The 24,752-nt window shown below is 56.1% G+C and overlaps 1 protein-coding gene across 2 annotated transcripts in view; it reads right to left on the bottom strand.

Annotated features, from left to right (window-relative positions):
- Window positions 1–8,453, bottom strand: part of coq8b (coenzyme Q8B) — a 42,117-nt gene extending 33,664 nt beyond the window's left edge. For both annotated transcript variants that reach the window (XM_072490029.1, XM_072490027.1), the window contains exons 1-2: window positions 8,326–8,453; window positions 1,861–2,037 (exon numbers count right to left, since the gene is read on the bottom strand). In XM_072490029.1, the coding sequence (XP_072346130.1) occupies window positions 1,861–2,037; window positions 8,326–8,328 (180 nt within the window). In that variant the 5' untranslated portion in view covers window positions 8,329–8,453. The remainder of the gene's footprint in view (window positions 1–1,860; window positions 2,038–8,325) is intronic.
- Between the last annotated feature and the right edge of the window lie 16,299 nt (window positions 8,454–24,752).

Genomic DNA, 24,752 nt, shown 5'->3' on the forward strand with positions numbered 1-24,752 from the left:
ACCAGGGGCTCGGGTTCGATTCCGGCCTCGAGTGACCGTCCGGGGAGTCTGCACGTTCTCCCCGTGTCTGCGTGGGTTTCCTCCGGGTGCTCCGGTTTCCTCCCACAGTTTATTGATGTGAAGGTAAGGTGGGGTTATGGGGAAAGGGTGGGGGAGTGGGCCTAGGCGGGGTGCTCTTCCATAGGGTCGGTGCAGACTCAATGGGCCGAATGGCCTCCTTCAGCCCTGTTGGGATTCTATGATTCTCCTCTGAAAGCAAAACGTGAAGAAAAGTTTTGCGCAGCGAGTGGTTCGAGTCAGAGAGGTGTACAGCACCGGCAAGGCCCTTCAGCCCATCGCGGCTGCCAGTCAGAAACAACCTAATTATTCTAATCCCATTTTCCAGCACTTTGCCCAATAGCCTTGTCTGCCTGGATTGCAAGTGCAAGTGCGAGTACCCAATAATTTTTCCCAATTATTTTAGCGCGGACAATCCACCTACCCTGCGCATCTTTGGGTTGTGGGGGTGAAACCCACGCAGACACTGGGAGAATGTGCAAACTCCACATGGACAGTGACCCAGGGTCGGGATTCGAAACCAGGTCCTCAGCTCCGCAGTCCCAGTGCTAACCACTGCGCCACCGAGCTGCCCACATCTGAATACTTCTTAAATTGTGATGAGGGCCTCCATCACCCTCTGGGTAAAAATATCTTTCCTCACATCCCCTCGAAACCTCCTGCCTCTTACCTTAAATCTCTGCCCCCTGGTCACTGACCCCTCCACCAAGGGGAAAAATTTCTTCCTGTCTATCTATGCCCCTCAATTTTATACATCTCAATCTTTTGTTTTAAGAGGCAATTTAGCGTGGTCAATCCACCTACCCTGCACATCTCTGGGTTGTGGGGGTTGCGAGCCGGTGGAAGTACAATGGGCCGAATGGCCCCCCCCAGAATTGTAACAATTCTGTGATTCTATGAAAAGACTTGCATTTATGCCTTCTGCACCTCAAAATGTTCCAAAGAACTTTACCGCCAGTTAAGGACTCTGAAGGGCAGTCACTGTTGCAATGTAGGAAACGGAAAACCAAATTGCTCGCAGTAAGCTCCCACTCTTGGAAATGACTTATTTTATTTGTGCCCGGTACGTGGTGTGTGGCCAGCATTTATTGTCCATGTCTAATAATAATCCAGAAACAGTGGTGACAACGGAGGGGCTTGTTAGGCCATCAGGAGGGCATCAGGGGCTGGTTTAGCACACTGGGCTAAATAGCTGGCTTTTAAAGCAGTCCAGCAGCACGGTTCAATTCCCGTACCAGCCTCCCCGGACAGGCGCCGGAACGTGGCGACTAGGAGCTTTTCACAGTAACTTCATTGAAGCCTACTTGTGACAACAAGCGATTTTCATTTCATTTAAGAATTGACAATGGGTTTGGAGTCACATGGAGTAATGTCCCAGTGCCACAGTGGAGTTTGAACTTGTGTCTCTGGGATACTTGTCAATAACGAGTGACATATGCGCTGTGCCACTGGGACCCATGACTGGATAATCGTGCTTTACTGATGTTGCTTGAGGGATAAATATTGGCCAGGACACCAGGGAGGACTCCCCTGGTTGGGGAGTCTTGTAAATCTGCATGGGAAGGCAGACGCCTCGCCTTAATGTGTCATCTGAAAGTTGCCAGCTCAGACGGTGCGGCATTCCCTCAATACCATATTGGACGCGTCAGCCGGGATTTTGCGTTCCGCATCTTGCGGAGCAGGACTTGAAGCCACAACCATCTGATTTGGAAGGGACCCCAAGCAGTCAGATTGCCTACCGAGGGAATTCCTTCCCGACTTTGGCTAGATCGAAAGATAAGGCCGCCACAACCGAGCCGTTACCTGCCGTTTGACGAGGAAAGAAGCGACACATTGTTCCGCAGAGACCTGGGCCCTCTTCAGACCAGCGCCCAGCACGGATCTGCAGACAGTCAGCCTCAGCTCATCACCCTGTTTCTCCGTGAAAGCCTTACCCACCCGCACGGCACCCCACAGCACTTTGGTCACCTCAGTCCACATCTGTAACAACATAAACATCACCCGTTAAGATAGGAAGAGAGGAGGGCAGCAGGGTGGCGCAGTGGTTAGCAATGTTGCCTCACGGCGCTGAGGTCACAGGTTCGATCCCGGCTCTGGGTCACTGTCCGTGTGGAGTTTGCACATTCTCCCCGTGTCTGTGTGGGTTTCGCCCCCCACAACCCAAAGATGTGCAGGGTAGGTGGATTGGCCGCGCTAAATTGCCCCTTAATTGGACAAAATGAATTGGGTACTCTAAATTTATGTTTTTTAAAGATAGGAAGAGAAAAACAACTATTGGGTAAACCCTCCCACAGAGGAGGTGCAAAGGCATACCTCCCCTCTGCCCTGCAACAGGAACAGGAGGAACAGGCCATTTAGCCCCTCGAGCTCGTTCCTGCCACTGTTCAATGAGACCATGGCTCCTCGTCTCCTCCATTCCATTCACTGGCTGTAGTTTTTTTTTAAAATTAGTTCCTGGGCCAGCATTTATTGCCCATCCCCAATTGCCTTTGACGGGACAGTTAAGAGTCAACCCCATTGCTGTGGGTCTGGAGTCACACAATAGCCAGGCCGGGTAAGGACAGATCACAATAGCCAGGCCGGGTAAGGACAGATTTCCTTATCTAATAATAATCTTTATTAGTGTCACAAGTAGGCTTCCATTAACACTGCAATGAAGTTACTGTGAAAAGCCCCTAGTCGCCACACTCCGGCGCCTGTTCGGGTACACAGAGGGAGAATTCAGAATGTCCAATTCACCCAACAAGCAGTGATCCAGGTGGGTTTTTACGACAATCGGCAATGGTTTCATGTTTTTTCATAGAATTTACAGTGCAGAAGGAGGCCATTCGGCCCATCGAGTCTGCACCGGCTCTTGGAAAGAGCACCCTACCCAAAGTCAACACCTCCACCCTATCCCCATAACCCAGTAACCCCACCCAACACGAAGGGCAATTTTGGACACTAAGGGCAATTTATCATGGCCAATCCACCTAACCTGCACATCTTTGGACTGTGGGAGGAAACTGGAGCACCCGGAGGAAACCCACGCACACACGGGGAGGACGTGCAGATCCGCACAGACAGTGACCCAAGCCGGAATCGAACCTGGGACCCTGGAGCTGTGAAGCAATTGTGCTATCCACAAGGCTACCGTGCTGCCCATACCGTGCTGTTCATCGTTAAACTTTTCATTCCAGATTTTTATCAAATTCGAATTTCACCATCTGCAGTGGCAGGATTCGAACCCGGGACCCCAGACCGATACTCTGGGTCTCTGGTTTGCTAGCCCAGTGACAATACCACAGCACCATTACCTCCCCCCAACCCCTAAATAACTATTGATCTCAAAAGTCTCCAAAGCTCTAAATGGCCATCAGCTCCGGGAACAACTGGGAAAGAGGCTGGGTGTGGGGGGGGGAAAAGAGGCTGGGTGTGGGGGGGGCGGTGTGGGGGGGGGGGGAAGAGGCTGGGTGTGGGGGGGGGGGAAAGAGGCTGGGTGTGGGGGGGGGGAAAAGAGGCTGGGTGTGGGGGGGGGAAAGAGGCTGGGTGTGGGGGGGGGGGGAAAGAGGCTGGGTGTGGGGGGGGGGAAAGAGGCTGGGTGTGGGGGGGGGGAAAGAGGCTGGGTGTGGGGGGGGAAAAGAGGCTGGGTGTGGGGGGGGAAAAGAGGCTGGGTGTGGAGGGGGAAAAGAGGCTGGGTGTGGGGGGGGGAAAGAGGCTGGGTGTGGGGGGGGAAAAGAGGCTGGGTGTGGGGGGGGAAAAGAGGCTGGGTGTGGGGGGGGAAAAGAGGCTGGGTGTGGGGGGGAAAAGAGGCTGGGTGTGGGGGGGAAAAGAGGCTGGGTGTGGGGGGGGAAAAGAGGCTGGGTGTGGGGGGGGAAAAGAGGCTGGGTGTGGGGGGGGAAAAGAGGCTGGGTGTGGGGGGGGGAAAGAGGCTGGGTGTGGGGGGGGGGGAAAAGAGGCTGGGTGTGGGGGGGGGGGAAAAGAGGCTGGGTGTGGGGGGGGGGGAAAAGAGGCTGGGTGTGGGGGGAAAAGAGGCTGGGTGTGGGGGGGGAAGAGGCTGGGTGTGGGGGGGGGGAAGAGGCTGGGTGTGGGGGGGGGGAAAGAGGCTGGGTGTGGGGGGGAGGCTGGGTGTGGGGGGGAGGCTGGGTGGGTGTGGGGGGGAGGCTGGGTGGGGGTGGGGGGGGGACTGGGTGGGGGTGGGGGGGGGACTGGGTGGGGGTGGGGGGGGGACTGGGTGGGGGTGGGGGGGGACTGGGTGGGGGTGGGGGGGGGACTGGGTGGGGGTGGGGGGGGGACTGGGTGGGGGTGGGGGGGGGACTGGGAGGGGGTGGGGGGGGGACTGGGAGGGGGTGGGGGGGGGGACTGGGAGGGGGTGGGGGGGGGGGACTGGGAGGGGGTGGGGGGGGGGACTGGGAGGGGGTGGGGGGGGGGGACTGGGAGGGGGTGGGGGGGGGACTGGGTGGGGGTGGGGGGGGGACTGGGTGGGGGTGGGGGGGGACTGGGTGGGGGTGGGGGGGGGACTGGGTGGGGGTGGGGGGGGGACTGGGTGGGGGTGGGGGGGGGGCTGGGTGGGGGTGGGGGGGGGGCTGGGTGGGGGTGGGGGGGGACTGGGTGGGGGTGGGGGGGGGACTGGGTGGGGGTGGGGGGGACTGGGTGGGGGTGGGGGGGGGGGCTGGGTGGGGGTGGGGGGGGGGACTGGGTGGGGGTGGGGGGGGGGACTGGGTGGGGGTGGGGGGGGGACTGGGTGGGGGTGGGAGGGGGACTGGGTGGGGGTGGGAGGGGGACTGGGTGGGGGTGGACTGGGTGGGGGTGGACTGGGTGGGGGTGGACTGGGTGGGGGTGGACTGGGTGGGGGTGGACTGGGTGGGGGTGGACTGGGTGGGGGTGGACTGGGTGGGGGTGGACTGGGTGGGGGTGGACTGGGTGGGGGTGGACTGGGTGGGGGTGGACTGGGTGGGGGTGGACTGGGTGGGGGTGGACTGGGTGGGGGTGGACTGGGTGGGGGTGGACTGGGTGGGGGTGGACTGGGTGGGGGTGGACTGGGTGGGGGTGGACTGGGTGGGGGTGGACTGGGTGGGGGTGGACTGGGTGGGGGTGGACTGGGTGGGGGTGGACTGGGTGGGGGTGGACTGGGTGGGGGTGGACTGGGTGGGGGTGGACTGGGTGGGGGTGGACTGGGTGGGGGTGGACTGGGTGGGGGTGGACTGGGTGGGGGTGGACTGGGTGGGGGTGGACTGGGTGGGGGTGGACTGGGTGGGGGTGGACTGGGTGGGGGTGGACTGGGTGGGGGTGGACTGGGTGGGGGTGGACTGGGTGGGGGTGGACTGGGTGGGGGTGGACTGGGTGGGGGTGGACTGGGTGGGGGTGGACTGGGTGGGGGTGGACTGGGTGGGGGTGGACTGGGTGGGGGTGGACTGGGTGGGGGTGGACTGGGTGGGGGTGGACTGGGTGGGGGTGGACTGGGTGGGGGTGGACTGGGTGGGGGTGGACTGGGTGGGGGTGGACTGGGTGGGGGTGGACTGGGTGGGGGTGGACTGGGTGGGGGTGGACTGGGTGGGGGTGGACTGGGTGGGGGTGGACTGGGTGGGGGTGGACTGGGTGGGGGTGGACTGGGTGGGGGTGGACTGGGTGGGGGTGGACTGGGTGGGGGTGGACTGGGTGGGGGTGGACTGGGTGGGGGTGGACTGGGTGGGGGTGGACTGGGTGGGGGTGGACTGGGTGGGGGTGGACTGGGTGGGGGTGGACTGGGTGGGGGTGGACTGGGTGGGGGTGGACTGGGTGGGGGTGGACTGGGTGGGGGTGGACTGGGTGGGGGTGGACTGGGTGGGGGTGGACTGGGTGGGGGTGGACTGGGTGGGGGTGGACTGGGTGGGGGTGGACTGGGTGGAGGTGGACTGGGTGGGGGTGGACTGGGTGGGGGTGGACTGGGTGGGGGTGGACTGGGTGGGGGTGGACTGGGTGGGGGTGGACTGGGTGGGGGTGGACTGGGTGGGGGTGGACTGGGTGGGGGTGGACTGGGTGGGGGTGGACTGGGTGGGGGTGGACTGGGTGGGGGTGGACTGGGTGGGGGTGGACTGGGTGGGGGTGGACTGGGTGGGGGTGGACTGGGTGGGGGTGGACTGGGTGGGGGTGGACTGGGTGGGGGTGGACTGGGTGGGGGTGGACTGGGTGGGGGTGGACTGGGTGGGGGTGGACTGGGTGGGGGTGGACTGGGTGGGGGTGGACTGGGTGGGGGTGGACTGGGTGGGGGTGGACTGGGGGGGGTGGACTGGGTGGGGGTGGACTGGGTGGGGGTGGACTGGGTGGGGGTGGACTGGGTGGGGGTGGGGTGGACTGGGTGGGGGTGGGGTGGACTGGGTGGGGGTGGGGTGGACTGGGTGGGGGTGGGGTGGACTGGGTGGGGGTGGGGTGGACTGGGTGGGGGTGGGGTGGACTGGGTGGGGGTGGGGGGGACTGGGTGGGGGTGGGGGGGACTGGGTGGGGGTGGGGGGGACTGGGTGGGGGTGGGGGGGACTGGGTGGGGGTGGGGGGGACTGGGTGGGGGTGGGGGGGACTGGGTGGGGGTGGGGGGGACTGGGTGGGGGTGGGGGGGACTGGGTGGGGGTGGGGGGGACTGGGTGGGGGTGGGGGGGACTGGGTGGGAGTGGGGGGGACTGGGTGGGAGTGGGGGGGACTGGGTGGGGGGGGACTGGGTGGGGTGGACTGGGTGGGGGTGGACTGGGTGGGGGGGGACTGGGTGGGGGTGGGGGGGGACTGGGTGGGGGTGGGGGGGGACTGGGTGGGGGTGGGGGGGACTGGGTGGGGGTGGGGGGGACTGGGTGGGGGTGGGGGGGACTGGGTGGGGGTGGGGGGGACTGGGTGGGGGGGGACTGGGTGGGGGTGGGGGGGACTGGGTGGGAGTGGGGGGGACTGGGTGGGGTGGACTGGGTGGGGGGGGACTGGGTGGGGGGGGACTGGGTGGGGGTGGGGGGGACTGGGTGGGGGTGGGGGGGGACTGGGTGGGGGTGGGGGGGGACTGGGTGGGGGTGGGGGGGGACTGGGTGGGGGTGGGGGGGGACTGGGTGGGGGTGGGGGGGGACTGGGTGGGGGTGGGGGGGGACTGGGTGGGGGTGGGGGGGGACTGGGTGGGGGTGGGGGGGGACTGGGTGGGGGTGGGGGGGGACTGGGTGGGGGTGGGGGGGACTGGGTGGGGGTGGGGGGGGGACTGGGTGGGGGTGGGGGGGGACTGGGTGGGGGTGGGGGGGGACTGGGTGGGGGTGGGGGGGGACTGGGTGGGGGTGGGCGGGACTGGGTGGGGGTGGGGTGGACTGGGTGGGGGTGGGGGGGACTGGGTGGGGGTGGGGGGGACTGGGTGGGGGTGGGGGGGACTGGGTGGGGGTGGGGGGGACTGGGTGGGGGTGGGGGGGACTGGGTGGGGGTGGGGGGGACTGGGTGGGGGTGGGGGGGACTGGGTGGGGGTGGGGGGGACTGGGTGGGGGTGGGGGGGACTGGGTGGGGGTGGGGGGGACTGGGTGGGGGTGGGGGGGACTGGGTGGGGGTGGGGGGGACTGGGTGGGGGTGGGGGGGACTGGGTGGGGGTGGGGGGGACTGGGTGGGGGTGGACTGGGTGGGGGTGGACTGGGTGGGGGTGGGGGTGGACTGGGTGGGGGTGGACTGGGTGGGGGTGGACTGGGTGGGGGTGGACTGGGTGGGGGTGGACTGGGTGGGGGTGGACTGGGTGGGGGTGGACTGGGTGGGGGTGGACTGGGTGGGGGTGGGGGTGGGGGTGGGGGGGGACTGGGTGGGGGTGGAGGGGGGACTGGGTGGGGGTGGAGGGGGGACTGGGTGGGGGTGGAGGGGGGACTGGGTGGGGGTGGAGGGGGGACTGGGTGGGGGTGGAGGGGGGACTGGGTGGGGGTGGAGGGGGGACTGGGTGGGGGTGGAGGGGGGACTGGGTGGGGGTGGAGGGGGGACTGGGTGGGGGTGGAGGGGGGACTGGGTGGGGGTGGAGGGGGGACTGGGTGGGGGTGGAGGGGGGACTGGGTGGGGGTGGAGGGGGGACTGGGTGGGGGTGGAGGGGGGAGGTGGAGGGGGGACTGGGTGGGGGTGGGGGGGGGGGACTGGGTGGGGGGGGGACTGGGTGGGGGTGGGGGTGGTGACTGGGTGGGGGGGGGACTGGGTGGGGGTGGGGGGGGACTGGGTGGGGGTCGGGGAGGAGGTTGGGGGGGGGGGGGGGGGGGGAGAGGGGTGTGTGGACTCGGGCCCTGGGGCCCTCCCGGCCCCTCAGGTGAACAACTGCTGCATCCGCACCATCAAGGCCCCGCTCCAGGTGAGCGGCTCCTGCCCGGGATCCGCTCCCTCAGCTCCGGCCCAGCCAGGCTCCGGGAACCCCTCTGCCCGCTGACGGACAGCTCCGTGCACCAATCAGCGGCCGGCTCTTCTAGTCCCGCCCACTCCCCGCTGACGGGAAGCCTCTTTCACCAATCACCGCCCGGTTCCTGTCCCTCCCCCTCCCCTCCGGCGGAGAGCGCCCTGCCCCAATCACCGCCCGGCTGCGAGTTACGCCCCCTCCTCGCTGACTGACAGCTCTTTCGACCAATCAGAACCCGGGACGCTCATTCCCGCCCCCTGTCAGCTGACGGACAGCTCTTTTGACCAATCGTAACCCGGGTCGCCCTTTTCTGGCCCCTCCCCACTAATGGACAGCTCTCTCCACCAATCATCTGTGGGAATCCTGTGGTCCCGCCCCTTTACACGTCACTTTCCAGCACAGGAACAGGCCCTTCGGCCCTTCAAGCCTGTGCCAACCATGCTGCCCGACTAAACTAAAATCTTCGACACTTCCTGGGTCCGTATCCCTCTATTCCCATCCTAGTCATGTATTTGTCAAGATGCCCCTTAAATGTCACTATCGTCCCTGCTTCCACCACCTCCTCCGGTAGCGAGTTCCAGGCACCCACTACCCTCTGTATAAAAAACTTGCCTCGTACATCTCCTCTAAACCTTGCCCCTCTCACCTTAGACCTATGCCCCCTAGTAATTGACCCGTCTACCCTGGGGAAAAGCCTCTGACTATCCACTCTGTCTATGCCCCTCATAATTTTGTAGACCTCTATCAGGTCGCCCCTCAACCTCCGTCGTTCCAGTGAGAACAGACCAAGTTTATTCAACCGCTTCTCATAGCTAATGCCCTCCATACCAGGCAACATTCTGGTAAATCTCTTCTGCACCCTCTCTAAAGCCTCCACATCCTTCTGGTAGTGTGGCGACCAGAATTGAACACTATACTCCAAGTGTGGCCTAACTAAGGTTCTATACAGCTGCAACATGACTTGCCAATTCTTATACTCAATGCCCCGGCCAATGAAGGCAAGCATGCCGTATGCCTTCTTGACTACCTTCTCCACCTGTGTTGCCCCTTTTAGTGACCTGTGGACCTGTACACCTAGATCTCTCTGACTGTCAATACTCTTGAGGGTTCTACCATTCACTGTATTTTCCCTACCTGCATTAGACCTTCCAAAATGCATTACCTCACATTTGTCCGGATGTCCACACTGAGGGAGAATTCAGAATGTCCAATTCACCTAACAGCACGTCTTTCAGGACTTGTGGGCGGAAACCGGAGCACCCGGAGGAATCCCACGCAGACACGGGGAGAACATTTAAATGTTATCCCTGAATCCAGTGACGAGCAACCCTTCCTGAATCCATTCATCACTGGATGTGGGGGTCGCGGGTTAGACCAGCATTTATCCCCCATCCCTAATTGCCCCTTGAGAAGGTGGTGGGTGAGCCGCCTTCTTGAACTGCTGCAGTCCCTGTGGTGTAGGTACACCCACAGTGCTGTTAGGGAGGGAGTTCCAGGGTTTTGACCCAGCGGCAGTGAAGGAACGACCGATACATTTCCAAGTCAGGGTGGTGAGCGGCCCGGAGAGGAATCTCCAGGTGGCGGGGTTCCCCATGTGTCTGCTGCCCCTTGTCCTTCTCGATGGTCATGGTATGGATATGGACGATGCGGTGGCACAGTGTTGTCTACATGGACTTTTGTAAGGCTTTTGACAAGGTCCCACATAGGAGGCTGATGAAGAAAGTAAGAGCTCATGGGATCCAGGGCAATCTGGCAAACTATTTCCAAAACCGACTCAGTGGTAGGAGGTTGTTTTTGTCTAATATAATCTTTATTAGTGTCACAAGTAGGCTTAGAACATAAGGACTAGGAACAGGAGTAGGCCATCTGGCCCCTCGAGCCTGCTCCGCCATTTAATGAGATCATGGCTGATCTTTGTGGACTCAGCTCCACTCTCCGGCCCGTACACCATATCCCCGAATCCCTTTATTCTTTAGAAAGGCATCTATCTTTTTCTTAAAAACGTTTAAAGAAGGAGCCTCAACTGCTTCACTGGGCAAGGAATTCCAGAGATTCACAACCCTTTGGGTGAAGAAGTTCCTCCTAAACTCGGTCTTAAATCTACTTCCACTTATTTTGAGGCTATGCCCCCTAGTTCTGCTTTCCCCGACCAGTGGAAACAACCTGCCCGCATCTATCCTATCTATTCCCTTCATAATTTTATATGTTTCAATAAGATCCCCCCGCATTCTTCTAAACTCCAATGAGTACAGTCCCAGTCTACTCAACCTCTCGTCATAATCTAATCCCCTCAACTCTGAGATCAACCTAGTGAATCTCCTCTGCACTCCCTCCAGTGTCAATATGTCCTTTCTCAGGTAAGGAGACCAAAATTGAACACAATACTCCAGATGTGGCCTCACCAACACCCTATACAATTGCAGCATAACCTCCCTAGTCTTGAACTCCATCCCTCTAGCAATGAAGGACAAAACTCGATTAGCCTTCTTAATCACCTGTTGCACCTGCACACCAACTTTTTGCGACTCGTGCACCAGCACACCCAGGTCCCTCTGCACAGCAGCATGTTTTAACATCTTACCGTTTAAATAATAATCCATTCTGCTGTTATTCCTCCCAAAATGGATAGCCTCACACTTGGCAACATTGAATTCCATCTGCCAGACCCTAGCCCATTCACCTAACCTATCCAAATCCTTCTGCAGACTTCCGGTATCCTCTGCACTTTTTGCTTTACCACTCATCTTAGTGCCGTCTGCAAACTTTGACACATTGCACTTGGTCCCCAACTCCAAATCATCTATGTAAATTGTGAACAACTGCGGGCCCAACACTGATCCTTGAGGGACCCCACTAGTTACAGGTTGCCAACCAGAGAAACACTCATTTATCCCCACTTTCTGCTTTCTGTTAGTTAACCAATCCTCTACCCATGCTACCACTTTACCCTCAATGCCATGCATCTTTAGTTTATGCAGCAACCTTTTGTGTAGCACCTTGTCAAAAGCTTTCTGGAAATCCAGAGATACCACATCCATTGGCTCCCCGTTATCTACTGCACTGGTAACGTCCTCAAAAAATTCTACCAAATTAGTCAGACACGACCTACCCTTTGTGAACCCATGCTGCGTCTGCCCAATGGGACAATTTCCCTCCAGGTGCCCCGTTATTTCCTCCTTAATGATAGATTCCAGCATTTTCCCTACAACCGAAGTTAAGCTTACCGGCCTATAATTACCCGCTTTCTGCCGACCTCCTTTTTTAAACAGTGATGTCACGTTTGCTACTTTCCAATCCTCTGGGACCACCCCAGAGTCTAGTGAATTTTGATAAATTATCACTAGTGCGTTTACAATTTCCCTAGCCATCTCTTTTAACACTCTGGGATGTATCCCATCAGGGCCAGGAGACTTGTCTATCTTTAGTCCCATTAGCTTGCCCAATACTGCCTCCTTAGTGATTACAATCATCTCAAGGTCCTCACCTATCATATCCTTATTTCCATCAGTCACTGGCATGTTATTTGTGTCTTCCACTGTGAAGACTGACACAAAAAACCTGTTCAGCTCCTCAGCCATTTCCCCGTCTCCTATTATTAAATCTCCCTTCTCATCTTCCAAAGGACCAATATTTACCTTAGCCACTCTTTTTTGTATTATATATTTGTAGAAGCTTTTACTATCTGCTTTTATGTTCTGAGCCAGTTTACTTTCATAGTCTACCTTACTCTTCTTTATAGCTTTTTTAGTAGCTTTCTGTTGTCCCCTAAAGACTTCCCAGTCCTCTAGTCCCCCACTAATTTTTGCCACTTTGTATGTTTTTTCCTTCAATTTGATACTCTCCCTCACCTCCTTAGATATCCACGGTCGATTTTTCCCCTTTCTACCGTCTTTCTTTTTTGTCGGTATGAACCTTTTCTGAACACTGTGAAAGATCGCTCGGAAGGTTCTCCACTGTTCCTCAACTGCTTCACCATGAAGTCTTTGCTCCCAGTGTACCTTAGCTAGTTCTTCTCTCATCCCATTGAAATCGCCTTTGTTTAAGCACAAAACACGAGTATTTGATTTTACCTTGTCATCCTCCAACTGTATTTTAAATTCCACCATATTGTGGTCACTCCTTCCAAGAGGATCCCAAACTATGAGATCATTAATCAATCCTGCCTCATTACACAGGACCAGACCTAGGACCGCTTCTCTTACATTGTGACTGGAAGCCTGTGTCTTGTGGTGTTCCGCAGGGATCAGTGCTGGGCCCCTTGTTGTTTGTTGTGTACATTAAGGAAATGGATGTGAATGGAGGAGGTGTGATCAGCAAGTTCGCAGATGACGCAAAAAGGGCCTCAGATTACAGGACGATATAGGCGGACTGGTTAGATGGGCAGCAGAGTGGCAAATGGAATTTAACGATGAAAAGTGTGAGTTGATGCACTTTGGGAGGTCGAACAAGACAAGGGAATGCACAATGAACAGTCGGACATGAGGAAGGGCAGAGGATCAGAGGGACCTTGAGGTGCAAGTTCACAGATTTCTGAAGGCAGCTGGACAGGTAGATAAGGTGGTTAAGAAGGCCTATGGGTTTTTATTAAAGGTTTTCATAAAATATCAATAATAATTTTCATTAAAGGTTTTCATAAAATATCAATAACAAAATGAAAAAAGGAACCCAACAGGGTTAAGTACAAAACACAATCTAGAAAAGCAACCCCCCATACCCCCCCCATACATAAATAATAAATTAACATTAACACCCCGACTTAACACAACAGGTATATACACCCCCTCAGACCCTTCAGTGTAAATAAGAAAAACTATAATAAAGTAACCCCCCCCCCCCCCGAGCTGCTGCTGCCATTGACCAATGTCTATCATTCTGCCACAAAGTCTAAGAACGGTTGCCACCGCCTAAAGAACCCTTGTACCGACCCTCTAAAGGCGAATTTCACCCTCTCCAATAAACCCCGCCATATTCTGATCCAGGATTCCACGCTTGGGGGCCTCGCATCTTTCCACTGAAGGAGAATCCTTCGCCGGGCTACCAGGGACGCAAAGGCCAGAATTCCGGCCTCTTTCGCCTCCTGCACTCCCGGCTCCTCTGCCACCCCAAATATTGCGAGCCCCCAGCCCGGTCTGACCCTGGATCCTACCACCCTCGACACCGTCCTCGCTACGCCCTTCCAAAATTCCTCCAGCGCTGGGCATGTCCAGAACATATGGGTGTGATTTGCTGGGCTCCCTGAGCACCTAACACCCCCCAAAAAAACCCATAAAACCGGCTCATCCTTGTCCTGGTCATGTGTGCCCTGTGCAGTACCTTAAACTGTATGAGGCTGAGCCTCGCGCATGAAGAGGAAGAGTTCACCCTCCCTAGGGCATCTGACCACGTCGCTTCCTCATATAGGGAGGACAGGAAGGTACTTTTCCCCTTGGTGGAGGGATCAATGACCAGGGGGGCAGAGATTTAAGGCAAGGGGCAGGAGGTTTCGAGGGGATGTGAGCAAAACCTTTTCACCCAGAGGGGGGTGGGAGTCTGGAACTCGCTGCCTGAAAGGGGGGTGGAGGCGGGAACCCTCACAACATTTAAGAAGCATTTAGATGAGCATTTGAACCGTCCCAGCACACAAGGCTACGGAGCTGGGAAATGGGATTAGAATAGTTGGCTGCTATTGGTCAGCCTCGGAGCGATGGGCCGAAGGGCTCCTTTCCATCCTGTAAAACTCTACGACACAATGGTTAGCACTGCTGTCTCACAGCACCAGAGAATAGGGTTCAATTCCAGCCTTGGGTGACTGTGCGGAGTCTGCACGTTCTCCCCGTGTGTGCGTGGGTTTCTTCCGGGTGCTCCGGTTTCCTCCCCCAGTCCGACGATGTGAAGGTTAAGTGGATTGGCCGATAAATTGCCCTTAGTGTCCAAAAGGTTATGTGGGGCTACTGGATTACAGGGAAAGGGTGGGGGGCTTGGGCGTGGGTAGGGTGCTCTTTCCGAAGGTTGATGCAGGCTTGATAGGCCGAATGGCCTCCTTTTGCACTGTAGTGATTCTGTGATTGGGAAGCTGTTGTTTAAGGAGCCTTGGTGAGTTCCTGCAGTACATCTTGTAGACGGTACACACGGCTGCTACTATGCGTCGGTGGTGGAGGGAGTGAGTGTTTGTGGATGGGGTGCTAATCGAGCGGGGCTGCTTTGTCCTGGATGGTGTCGAGCTTCTTGAGTGTTCTTGGAGCTGCGCTCATCCAGGCAAGTGGGGAGTATTCCATCACACTCCTGACTTGTGCCTTGGAGATGATGGACAGGCTTTGGAAGGGTGGGGGGGGTCAGGAGGTCATCCCCAGGATGTTGATTGTGGAGGATTCACTGATGGGAATACCATTGAATGTCAAGGGGCGGTGGTTTGATCCTCTCTTGTAGGAGATGGTCATTGCCAGGCACTTGTGTGGCGCGAATGTAACTTGCCACTCGTCAGCCCGAGCCTGGATATTGTCCGGGTCTTGCTGCATTTGGACATGGACTGCTCCATTATCTGAGGAGTCGTGAATGGTGCTGAACATTGTGCAGTCATCAGCGAACATCTCCACACCTGACCTTGTGTTGGAAGGGAGGCCATTGATGAAGCAGCTGGTGGTTGGGCCGAGGACACAACCTGAGGAACTCCTGCAGTGATGTCCTGGAGCTGAGATGATTGACCTCCAACCACCACAACCATCTTCCTTTGGGCCAGGTATGACTCCAACCAGCAGAGGGTTTCCCCCCTGATTCCCATTGACTCCAGTTTAGCTCGGGCTCCTTGATGCCACACTCGGTCAAACGCTGCCTTGATGTCGAGGGCATTCGCTCTCACCTCACCTCTGGCATTCAGCTCCTTTGTCCATGTTTGAACCAAGGCTGTATTGAGGTCAGGAGCTGAGTGACCCTGGCGGAACCCAAACTGAGTGTCCGTGAGCAGGTTATTGCTGAGTAAGTGCCGCTTGATAGCGCTGTTGATGACTCCGCCCATCACTTCGCTGATGAAGGAGAGTAGACTGATAGGGCAGTAACTGGTTGGGTTGGATTTGTCCTGTTTCTTGTGTACAGGACACACCCGGCCAATTGTCTACATTGTCGAGGGCAGCACGGTGGCGCAGTGGGTTAGCCCTGCTGCCTCACGGCGCCGAGGTCCCAGGTTCGATCCCGGCCGAGGTCCCAGGGTCCTCTGACCGGGCGGCACTCCCTCAGCGCCGCGTTCGAGAAACCGGGAAAGGCATGAGCACCCTGGCTGAATCGCACTGTGCAGCTGCGACTGAGGAAAATTAAATCGGAGTTTGTTGTGGGCGGGGGTGGAAGTGAGAGGCTCGGAACCCACTTGACAATTGCACTCCAGGGACCCTTTAAATAAACAGTTGAAGCAGAGGTCAGAGTGTCGCGGCGCATTTTGCAGGCGCTACAGTGTCGTTTCGGCAATGTAATTGGATGGCAGTTGTTGTTAGCCCTGTCATCATCTTTATTTTAGAAATTGAGGCATTTAATCTCCATATAGCACCAGTATCCATGGCGACGCAGCCTGTAGTCACCATTAAAAGGGCTTCGGCTGCACAATCATTTTCTGCCACAAAGTAAATGGACAATTGTGCCCTCTGGCGGGTAATAAGTGGAATGGCAGCTTTTGTCACTGTTGAAACAACTTTAGTTTTTCACTGCACATTTCAGAATCATTTTTCAAATTCATTTTATTGAATAGGTTTTCATTTAAAAAAAAATTTTTTTTAAAGTACCCAATTCTTTTTTTTTCCAATTAAGGGGCAATTTAGCGTGGCCAATCCACCTAGCCTGCACATCTTTGGATTGCGGGGGTGAAACCCACGAAGACACGGGGAGAGTGGGCAGCACGGTAGCACAGTGGTTAGCACTGTGGCTTCACAGCTCCAGGGTCCCAGGTTCGATTCCGGCTTGGGTCACTGACTGTGCGGAGTCTGCACATCCTCCGCGTGTGTGCGTGGGTTTCCTCCGGGTGCTCCGGTTTCCTCCCACAGTCCAAAGATGTGCAGGTTAGGTGGATTGGCCGTGATAAATTGCCCCTTAGTGTCCAAAAGGTTAGGTGGGGTTACTGGGTTACGGGGTAGGGTGGAGGCGTGGGCTTAAGTAGGTACTCTAACCAAGGGCCGGTGCAGACTCGATGGGCCAGTGCATGCCCAGTGCTGGTTGGCCAGGGGCGAACCCCGTTCTCTCCCACTATTCTCCCGACGTGGTGGGATTTGTCCCGGGGACAATGAGGCCTAAGAATCGCCCCCCCAACCCCCCCCCCCCCCTCCGGTCTGTTATGATCATCAATTGTCGTAAAAACCCACCTGGTTCACTGATACCCCTTTGGGGACGGAAATCTGCCGTCCTTACCCGGTCTGGCCTACACGTGACTCCAGACCCCCACAGCGATGTGACTGACTCCTAACTGCCCCCCTCTGAAATGGCCGAGCGAGACGCTCAGTTCGAGGGCAATTAGGGACGGGCAACAAATGCTGGGCCCGGCCCAGCGAGGCCCCCATCCTACGGAGGTAAGAAGGAAAATTGGCGCCTGTTTTGGTGACTTGCACTCACCACCTCCTGAGTCAGAGATACCGCGCAAATTGATCCCTCTTGTTTTGAAGACACACCTTGCTATGAACATGTTCACACATTCGCCTCACAGAGGGGGGCCTAGTCCGTGAAGAACGTTCAAACGTGCCGGGTGAGGTGCACCCCCCGTCCCCCCAACCCAACCCCCCCAGCTGTCACGCGGAGCAATTACACAGGCAGACAGCCCAGGCTGCAATCCCCTGGAGGGCCCCGTCACTGCAATTCTGCTCGGAACAGTTCAAACTAGCCCACATTTGTGACTTCCCCGGAGGGCGGGTTTTCAAATGGATCTGAAAGAGAAAGGGGAGGTGGGGAGGGACGGGCAGAGAGATCGCAGAGGTGACAAACGGGGAGGGCGGGGTGGGGTGCTTCTGTTATTATCGTAGACGCATCAAATCCCCTACCTGAAATGCGGTTTCGTGTCAGTCAGGATTAGCCAGTACTCTGTTGCTTTAAATGCCTCAATGTGGAGTTAAGACAAATCAACGGCACTTGTTTTTTGCGAATCTGCTGGACTCGAGGTCTTGCCGCTGGGGATCATAGAATCATAGAATTTACCGTGCAGAAGGAGGCCATTCGGCCCTTACAAAGAGCATCCTACTGAAGCCCAAGTATCTACCCTATCCCCGTAACCCAGTAACCCCCACTTAACATCTTTTGCACACTAAAGACAATTTATCACGGCCAATCCACCTAACCCGCACATCTTCGGACTGTGGGAGGAAACCGGAGCACCCGGAGGAAACCCACGCACACACGGGGAGGATGTGCAGACTCCGCACAGACAGTGACCCAAGCCGGGAATCGAACCCGGGACCCTGGAGCTGTGAAGCAACCGTGCCGACCACTATGCTACCGTGCTGCCCCGGATCTGAACCTTGGGAGGTGGAGAGAAATCATTGGTGTTCCTTGGAAACCTCAAGGCCTTGAGTGAATCCCAACAACACGGTCAAAAATGCCCCACTAGGAAATGCATTTTTATAGCGCCTTTCACCACCACCAGTGCTTCGCAGCGCACAAAGTGCTTTTTTGCTTTGATGTGTTGTCACTGTTGCAATGTATGAAACGCAGGCGGCAATTTGAATGCCAGAGGTGAGGTGAGAGCGAATGCCCTTCACATCAAGGCAACATTTGACCGAGTGTGGCATCAAGGAGCCCGAGCTAAACTGGAGCCAATGGGAATCAGGGAAAACTACCGCTGGTTGGAGACATACCCGGCCCAAAGGAAGATGGTTGTGGTGGTTACGGATCAATCATCTCAGCTCCAGGACATCACTGCAGGAGTTCCTCAGGTTGTGTCCTCGGCCCAACCACCAGCTGCTTCATCAATGGCCTCCCTTCCAACATAAGGTCAGAAGTGGGGATGTTTGCGATGACTGCACAATATTCAGCACCGTTCGCGACTCCTCAGATAATGGAGCAGTCCCTGTCCAAATGCAGCAAGACCTGGACAATATCCAGGCTTGGGACAAGTTACATTCGCCCCACACAAGTGTCAGGCAATGACCATCTACAACAAGAGAGGATCTAACCATTGCCCCTTGACATTCAATGGCGTTACCATCGCTGAATCCCCCACAATCAACATCCTGGGGGTTACCATTGATCAGAAACTGAACTGGATCCAACCACATTAATACTGTGGCTACCAGGGCAGGTCAGAGGCTGGGAATCCTGCGGAGAGGAACTCACCTCCTGACTCCCCAAAGCCTGTCCACCATCTACAAGGCACAAGTCAGGAGTGTGAGGGACTCTCCACTTGCCTGGGTGAGCGCAGCTCCAACAACACTAAGAAGCTCGACACCATCCAGGACAAAGCAGCCCCACTTGATTGGCACCCCATCCACAAACATTCACTCCCTCCACCACCGATACATGTTAGCAGTTGTGTGTATCGACTACAAGATGGACTGCAGCGACTCACCAAGGCTCCTTCGACAGCACCCTCCAAACCCACGGCCACTACCACCTAGAAGGACAAGAGCAGCAGATACCTGGGAAGCCCACTGTCATAATATACACATCAGTATATGATGGTGCAGAGACACACACTGACTGACACACTGCAAGACCAATCAACACGCGCAACACAGCAGCCAATCGAAAATGAAATGAAAATCGCTTATTGTCACAAGTAGGCTTCAAATGAAGTTACTGGGGAAAGCCCCTAGTCGCCACATTCCGGCGCCTGTTCGGGGAGGCTGATACTGGAATCACCAGTTAGGGCACAGTCACTATAAAGACAGAGGGCACTAGTTTTCCCGCTCATTCGGGATGCAGCCTCTGAGACAGACAGAGCCCGCAGTCAGTAGCACAAACATCCACCATGTGCTAGCAGTATAGGCTGGTCAGGTTAGACATAGGTCTTCAGTCAATCTAACATAGCGTCGACCCACAGTGCAAGTATGTTTAACAGCTCTTCGTTAAATAGAATAGAGTTGTACTATTACAAGTGTTGGTAGCCTGTCTATGTTACTGCTAAGGTAAACGCAGTCTCCACAGATCCAGAGTACCCAACACATCACCCACCACCTGGAGGTCCCCCTCCAAGTCACTCACCACCCTGACTTGGGAATATATCGGCCGTTCCTTCACTGTCGCTGCGGCAACATCCTGCAACTCCCTCCCTGACAGCACAGTGGGTGGACCTACATATCAGGGACCGCAGCGGGTTCAAGAAGGCGGCTCACCCTCCACCTTCTGAAGGGCAACTAGGGGTGGGCGATAAATGTGGTCTAGCCGGCGACCCTCACATCATGTAAATTATTTTTGTGACATTGCGCACAGCAAGATCCCAGAATCAGTGATGTGAAATAATGAGCAGACAATCTGTATCTTTTGTGTGATGTGGATTGAGAGGTCAATATGCTGGAAGAACGCATATTGGGGGGTGGGGGGGGGGTGGAGAACCTCGCCCTTTCACCTCCACCTAGCGGAAAAACAAAAAGAAGTTTTCAGTCCGGGGAGAGAGCTTGACCTAGATGTGGAAAATCTTGCTCAATGTGGCGGGGGGGGGGGAGAATTAATTAATCTTCGAGGCTGGTCAGCAATTTCTGTTTGATAAGAGCCGGTAAACTAGACACACAGATTGGAATCTAATCCCTTTTATCTGTGTGACAGATGGGAAGAGGATATTGGAGGCTCTGTAAAGGTGAATTAAACCTGGGATAGGAGCCGGAATGGGGAAAGAGAGAGGGCGAGGGCGAGGGAGGAAGGAGGGGAGAGTGGGAGGGAGAGAGAGGTAGAACGAAAGAGAGGGAGGGGGAGAGAGAGAGCGGGGCAGAGAGAAGGCGAGAGAGAGGGAGAGTCAGAGTGGGAGAGAGAGAGAAGGAGAGAAAGGGGGGCGGGGAGAGAGAGAGAGGGATGAAATGGGGCTGAGGGGATGAAACGGGGCTGAGTTTCACTGTGTATCCAATCCGTCCCCGGAGAAGCACAAAAACAATGAGTGAGGGAGAGAGAAAGAGACAAAGAGACAGATAGAGAGATAAAATATCTTCCATTTCTGCCACGATCTTTTTAAAAAAAGAAAAAAAAAAGGGGCAGCACGGTAGCATTGTGGATAGCACAATTGCTTCACAACTCCAGGGTCCCAGGTTCGATTCCGGCTTGGGTCACTGTCTGTGCGGAGTCTGCACATCCTCCCCGTGTGCGCGTGGGTTTCCTCCGGGAGCTCCAGTTTCCTCCCACAGTCCAAAGATGTGCGGGTTAGGTGGATTGGCCATGATAAATTGCCCTTAGTGTCCAAAATTGCCCTTAGTGTTGGGTGGGGTTACTGGGTTATGGGGATAGGGTGAAGGTGTTGACCTTGGGTAGGGTGCTCTTTCCAAGAGCCAGTGCGGACTCGATGGGCCGAATGGCCTCCTACTGCACTGTAAATTCTATGATAATCTATGATGGTAACAGAATATGAAGAGAAAACAATGGTTTTCACTTAACAAAGCATCTAGGTTAACAAAAGGCATGATTTCCAGCGGCATTGGATCACAAACCATTGTAATTCAAATAATTGAGCCTCGGGGGAAACAGAGAGGCTGATTTGCACGTAAGAGATTTGCGTCTAACCTGTTGAAGGCTGAGTTTAATTGCCCCTCGGACTTTCTACGATTCAGACCCCTGAAGCCCTCGTGGGCACTTGCACACCTACCTATCTGACCCCCACCCCCTCAAGCCCTATGGTTTTATGTGCCTGAGTGAGCTATTCAACTCGGGTGGGCTGTCACGGCCCAGCTCTCCTGTGGATCTTGTCTCTGGCAAGGGGGAAAACTTGGACATTTCTCCAGCGCCTTGCACAACCTCGGGATGTCCCGGAGTGCTTCACACCCAATGAAGTACCGTTTGAAGTGTAGTGACCGCTGTGATGTGGGAAACACAGCAGCCAATGTGTGCACAGCAAGCTCCCACACACAGCAAGGTGACTGTGACCTGGTAATCCATTTTAGTGATGCTAATTGAGGGATGAATGGTGGCCAGGACTCCGGGGTAAGCAGCTCTTGGAAATAGCGGACGGGTGGGATCTGTTATTATCCGCCTGAGGGAGCGGGCCTTTGACGTTGAAAAAACAGCACCTCTAAACGGGGCAGCGTTCCGTCAGCATGGTGCCAGAATGTCCATTCAAATTCAACTCCTGAAGTCGGGCTCGAACCCACAACCTGCTGGCTCAAAAACAGGAGTGTGACCGCCTCGAGTGCCCCATTGACTGCTGGTTCATAGAATTTACAGCACAGAAGGAGGCCATTCAGCCCATCGAGTCTGCACCGGCCCTTGGAAAGAGCACCCTACCCAAGGTCAACACCTCCACCCTATCCCTGTAACCCCACCTGACCTTTTTTTGGACACTAAGGGGCAATTTTAGCACGGCCAATCCACCCAACCTGCACATCTTTGGACTGCGGGAGGTAACCGGAGCACCCGGAGGAAACCCACGCACACACGGGGAGGATGTGCAGACTCCGCACAGACAGTGACCCAAGCCGGGAATCGAACCCGGGACACTGGCGCCGTGAGGCAACCGTGCTAACCACTGTGCCACCGTGTCGCCCACATTGGCGATGTTGCCACAGGAGGGCATCAGTAGAAAATAATGACTCGTAAATCAAATGGGGCATGCAGGCGAAGCTTCTTTGCCCTGAGTTGTGCTGAGAATGTGGAACCCGCTGCTACCACCTGAGGTGTCCGAGGTGAACCGTCTCTTCGCCCTGGCCCCCACTCCCCAAGAATGGGAGGCGATGGTGAGTCACCATTGACAAAACGAAACCTGTTAGTGCAACGGCTCAAGGTGAAGTAGCAATCAACAGTGAACCAAGTGTCTGCCATTCAGAGATAAGATGTGGCGATGCCGGCGTTGGACTGGGGGGAGCACAGTACGAAGTTTTACAACACCAGGTTAAAGTCCAACAGGTTTGTTTCGATGTCACTAGCTTTCGGAGCACTGCTCCTTCCTCAGGTGCTCCTTCCTTCCTCCTTCCTTCACCTGAGGAAGGAGCAGCGCTCCGAAAGCTAGTGACATCGAAACAAACCTGTTGGACTTTAACCTGGTGTTGTAAAACTTCTTACTTTTTTTTATATGAGGGAACATTCACTCCCTCCGCCACCGACGCACAGCGGCAGCCGTGTGTACCATCTACAAGATGCACCGCAGCAACTCACCAAGGTTCCTTAGTAAGCATCTTCCAACCCCCTGACCTCCACCATCTAGAAGGACAAGGGCAGCAGATACCTGGGAACCCCACTGCCTGGAGGTTCCCCTCCAAGTCGCTCATCACCCTGACTTGGTAATATATCGGCCGTTCCTTCACTGTCGCTGGGTCTAAATAGGGAACTCCCTCCCTATCAGCACTGTGGGTGTACCTACACCACGTGGACTGCAGCGGTTCAAGAAGGCGGCTCACCCACCACCTTCTCGAGGGTGCAATTAGCGATGGGCATCAAATGTTGGGCCTACAGCCAGGGCCACGGGATCTTTAATATCAATTTCAGACTGCACCCCTAACAGTGCAGCAGTCCCTCGGTACTGCACTTATAGGGGCTTCAGCCTAGATTTTATGTTTGAATTATTTGTCTGCCATGTTTTTTTTGTGTTGTTATTGTCCCTTTAAAAACCACGGGGCTGGTGATACTTTGAAACCTTGGGCATTAAGTGCTCTTTCGGATTACGGACTGTCCCACATTTGCTGAGTGCGCCAGCTGGGCACATGGTCTTACATCACGGGATTACTGTGCTTAATGTGTTTTGAATGTCATCGGGGACGGATTAAGAAGAGGGAGGAAATAGCTTTTAAAAAACAGAGCCTTCAATAATCATTGAGAGGTAGACGCACTCCGCCCGCAACCCCCCCCCCCACTTCGCCTCCCTGTTGCTTTCTCTGTGGAGTGCGCCAATTCGCCCCGACGAACTCCCCCAGCTCTTCCCAATCACGTCAATCCCCTCCAAGTCTCCAGCGAGCATCGCGTGGCCATCGCTCAAACATCGCCCTCTCCACATTACTGACTTGTATTTATATAGTTTATCCTTCAAACCAACATTGCTGCTCAAAATCGACCCAAAAAAACCCACATTGCGGTGCGTGGGATCTTGCTGTGCACAAATGGGCCGCTTGCATATTCTATCTCACATTTACCGGGGGTGGGTGTCGCTGGTTGGGCCCAGCGTTTATTGCCCGTCCCTAGTTGCCCCTTCAGAAGGTGGTGGTGTGGCGCCTTCATTGAATCATTTAACCATAGGGTCCCTGTCGTGCAGAAGGAGGCCATTCAGCCCATCAAGTCTGCACCGACCCTCCGAAGGAGCACCCCAACCTCGGCCCACTCCCCGTAACCCCCACCTAACCTTTGGACACTAAGGGGCGATTTAGCACGGCCGACCCATCTGACCTGCGCCTCTTTGGACTTCTTGCACTGTTGCAGTCCTTGTGGTCGGTCCACGATGGCCAAACGAGAGGCCTTTGAGGGATGTCCCAGGCCTGACCCGAACAGGCATTAAAGTGGCATTGACAATGACAGGAATTCAGATTGATTGATTGAGATCCATGTTCCTCTCGATCCGCTCTGAAGCCGCCTTGGTGCAAGTCCTGAGCCACCAGCGAGGCTCGCAGACATTGGGAGCCGGCAGGCTATTCGACTGGGTGGGCCATTGCGCCAAGTCCCAATCCTGCCTTTGTCTGCGCCCACTAACGATAGCAAACCGGGTGCGGGAATTCAATCCGTTCGTTCCCACCACTGCCTCCACCCACCCCAGCACCACCACTCCAACAGCCCCCTCCCCCAGGACAGGGAAGGGGTGGGAGGACACCCCAGATCCCATCACCCCCTCAAGTAGCAGCACCGAAAAGAGATTGGCGGCTTCTTCATCTGATCTTGGAAAAGAAAGACTTGCATTTGCGCGGCGCCTTTCACAGGACATCCCAAAGGGCTTTGCACCCAATTAAACCTTTTGCTGGGTAGCGTTGTCGCCCTGGCAATGAAGGAAACGCGGCGGACAATCTGTGCACAGCAGGATCCCACAGCCAATCTGCGCACAACATAGATCCCCACACGCAGAGAATGAGACGGCGGCCAGCTCACCTGTTTTTGGGATTTTGGGTGAGGAGCTGGGTGTCCACCCCAGGACCATTGCGGGGAGCTCCCCTGTCCTTCTTCAAAATAATGACTTGGGATGTTTCATGTCCCCCTGACGGGGCCAGGCAGCATCTTAGTTTAAAGCCCGATCCTCTGACACCAGCTTGTATAAAATAGCAATGTTGATGTAATAAAACATCCCAAGACAGCTGCGTTAGAAAGCAAAACCTAA

This window comes from Scyliorhinus torazame, chromosome 25 (assembly GCF_047496885.1).
Source record: "Scyliorhinus torazame isolate Kashiwa2021f chromosome 25, sScyTor2.1, whole genome shotgun sequence".
NCBI classification, from domain to species: Eukaryota; Metazoa; Chordata; class Chondrichthyes; order Carcharhiniformes; family Scyliorhinidae; genus Scyliorhinus; species Scyliorhinus torazame.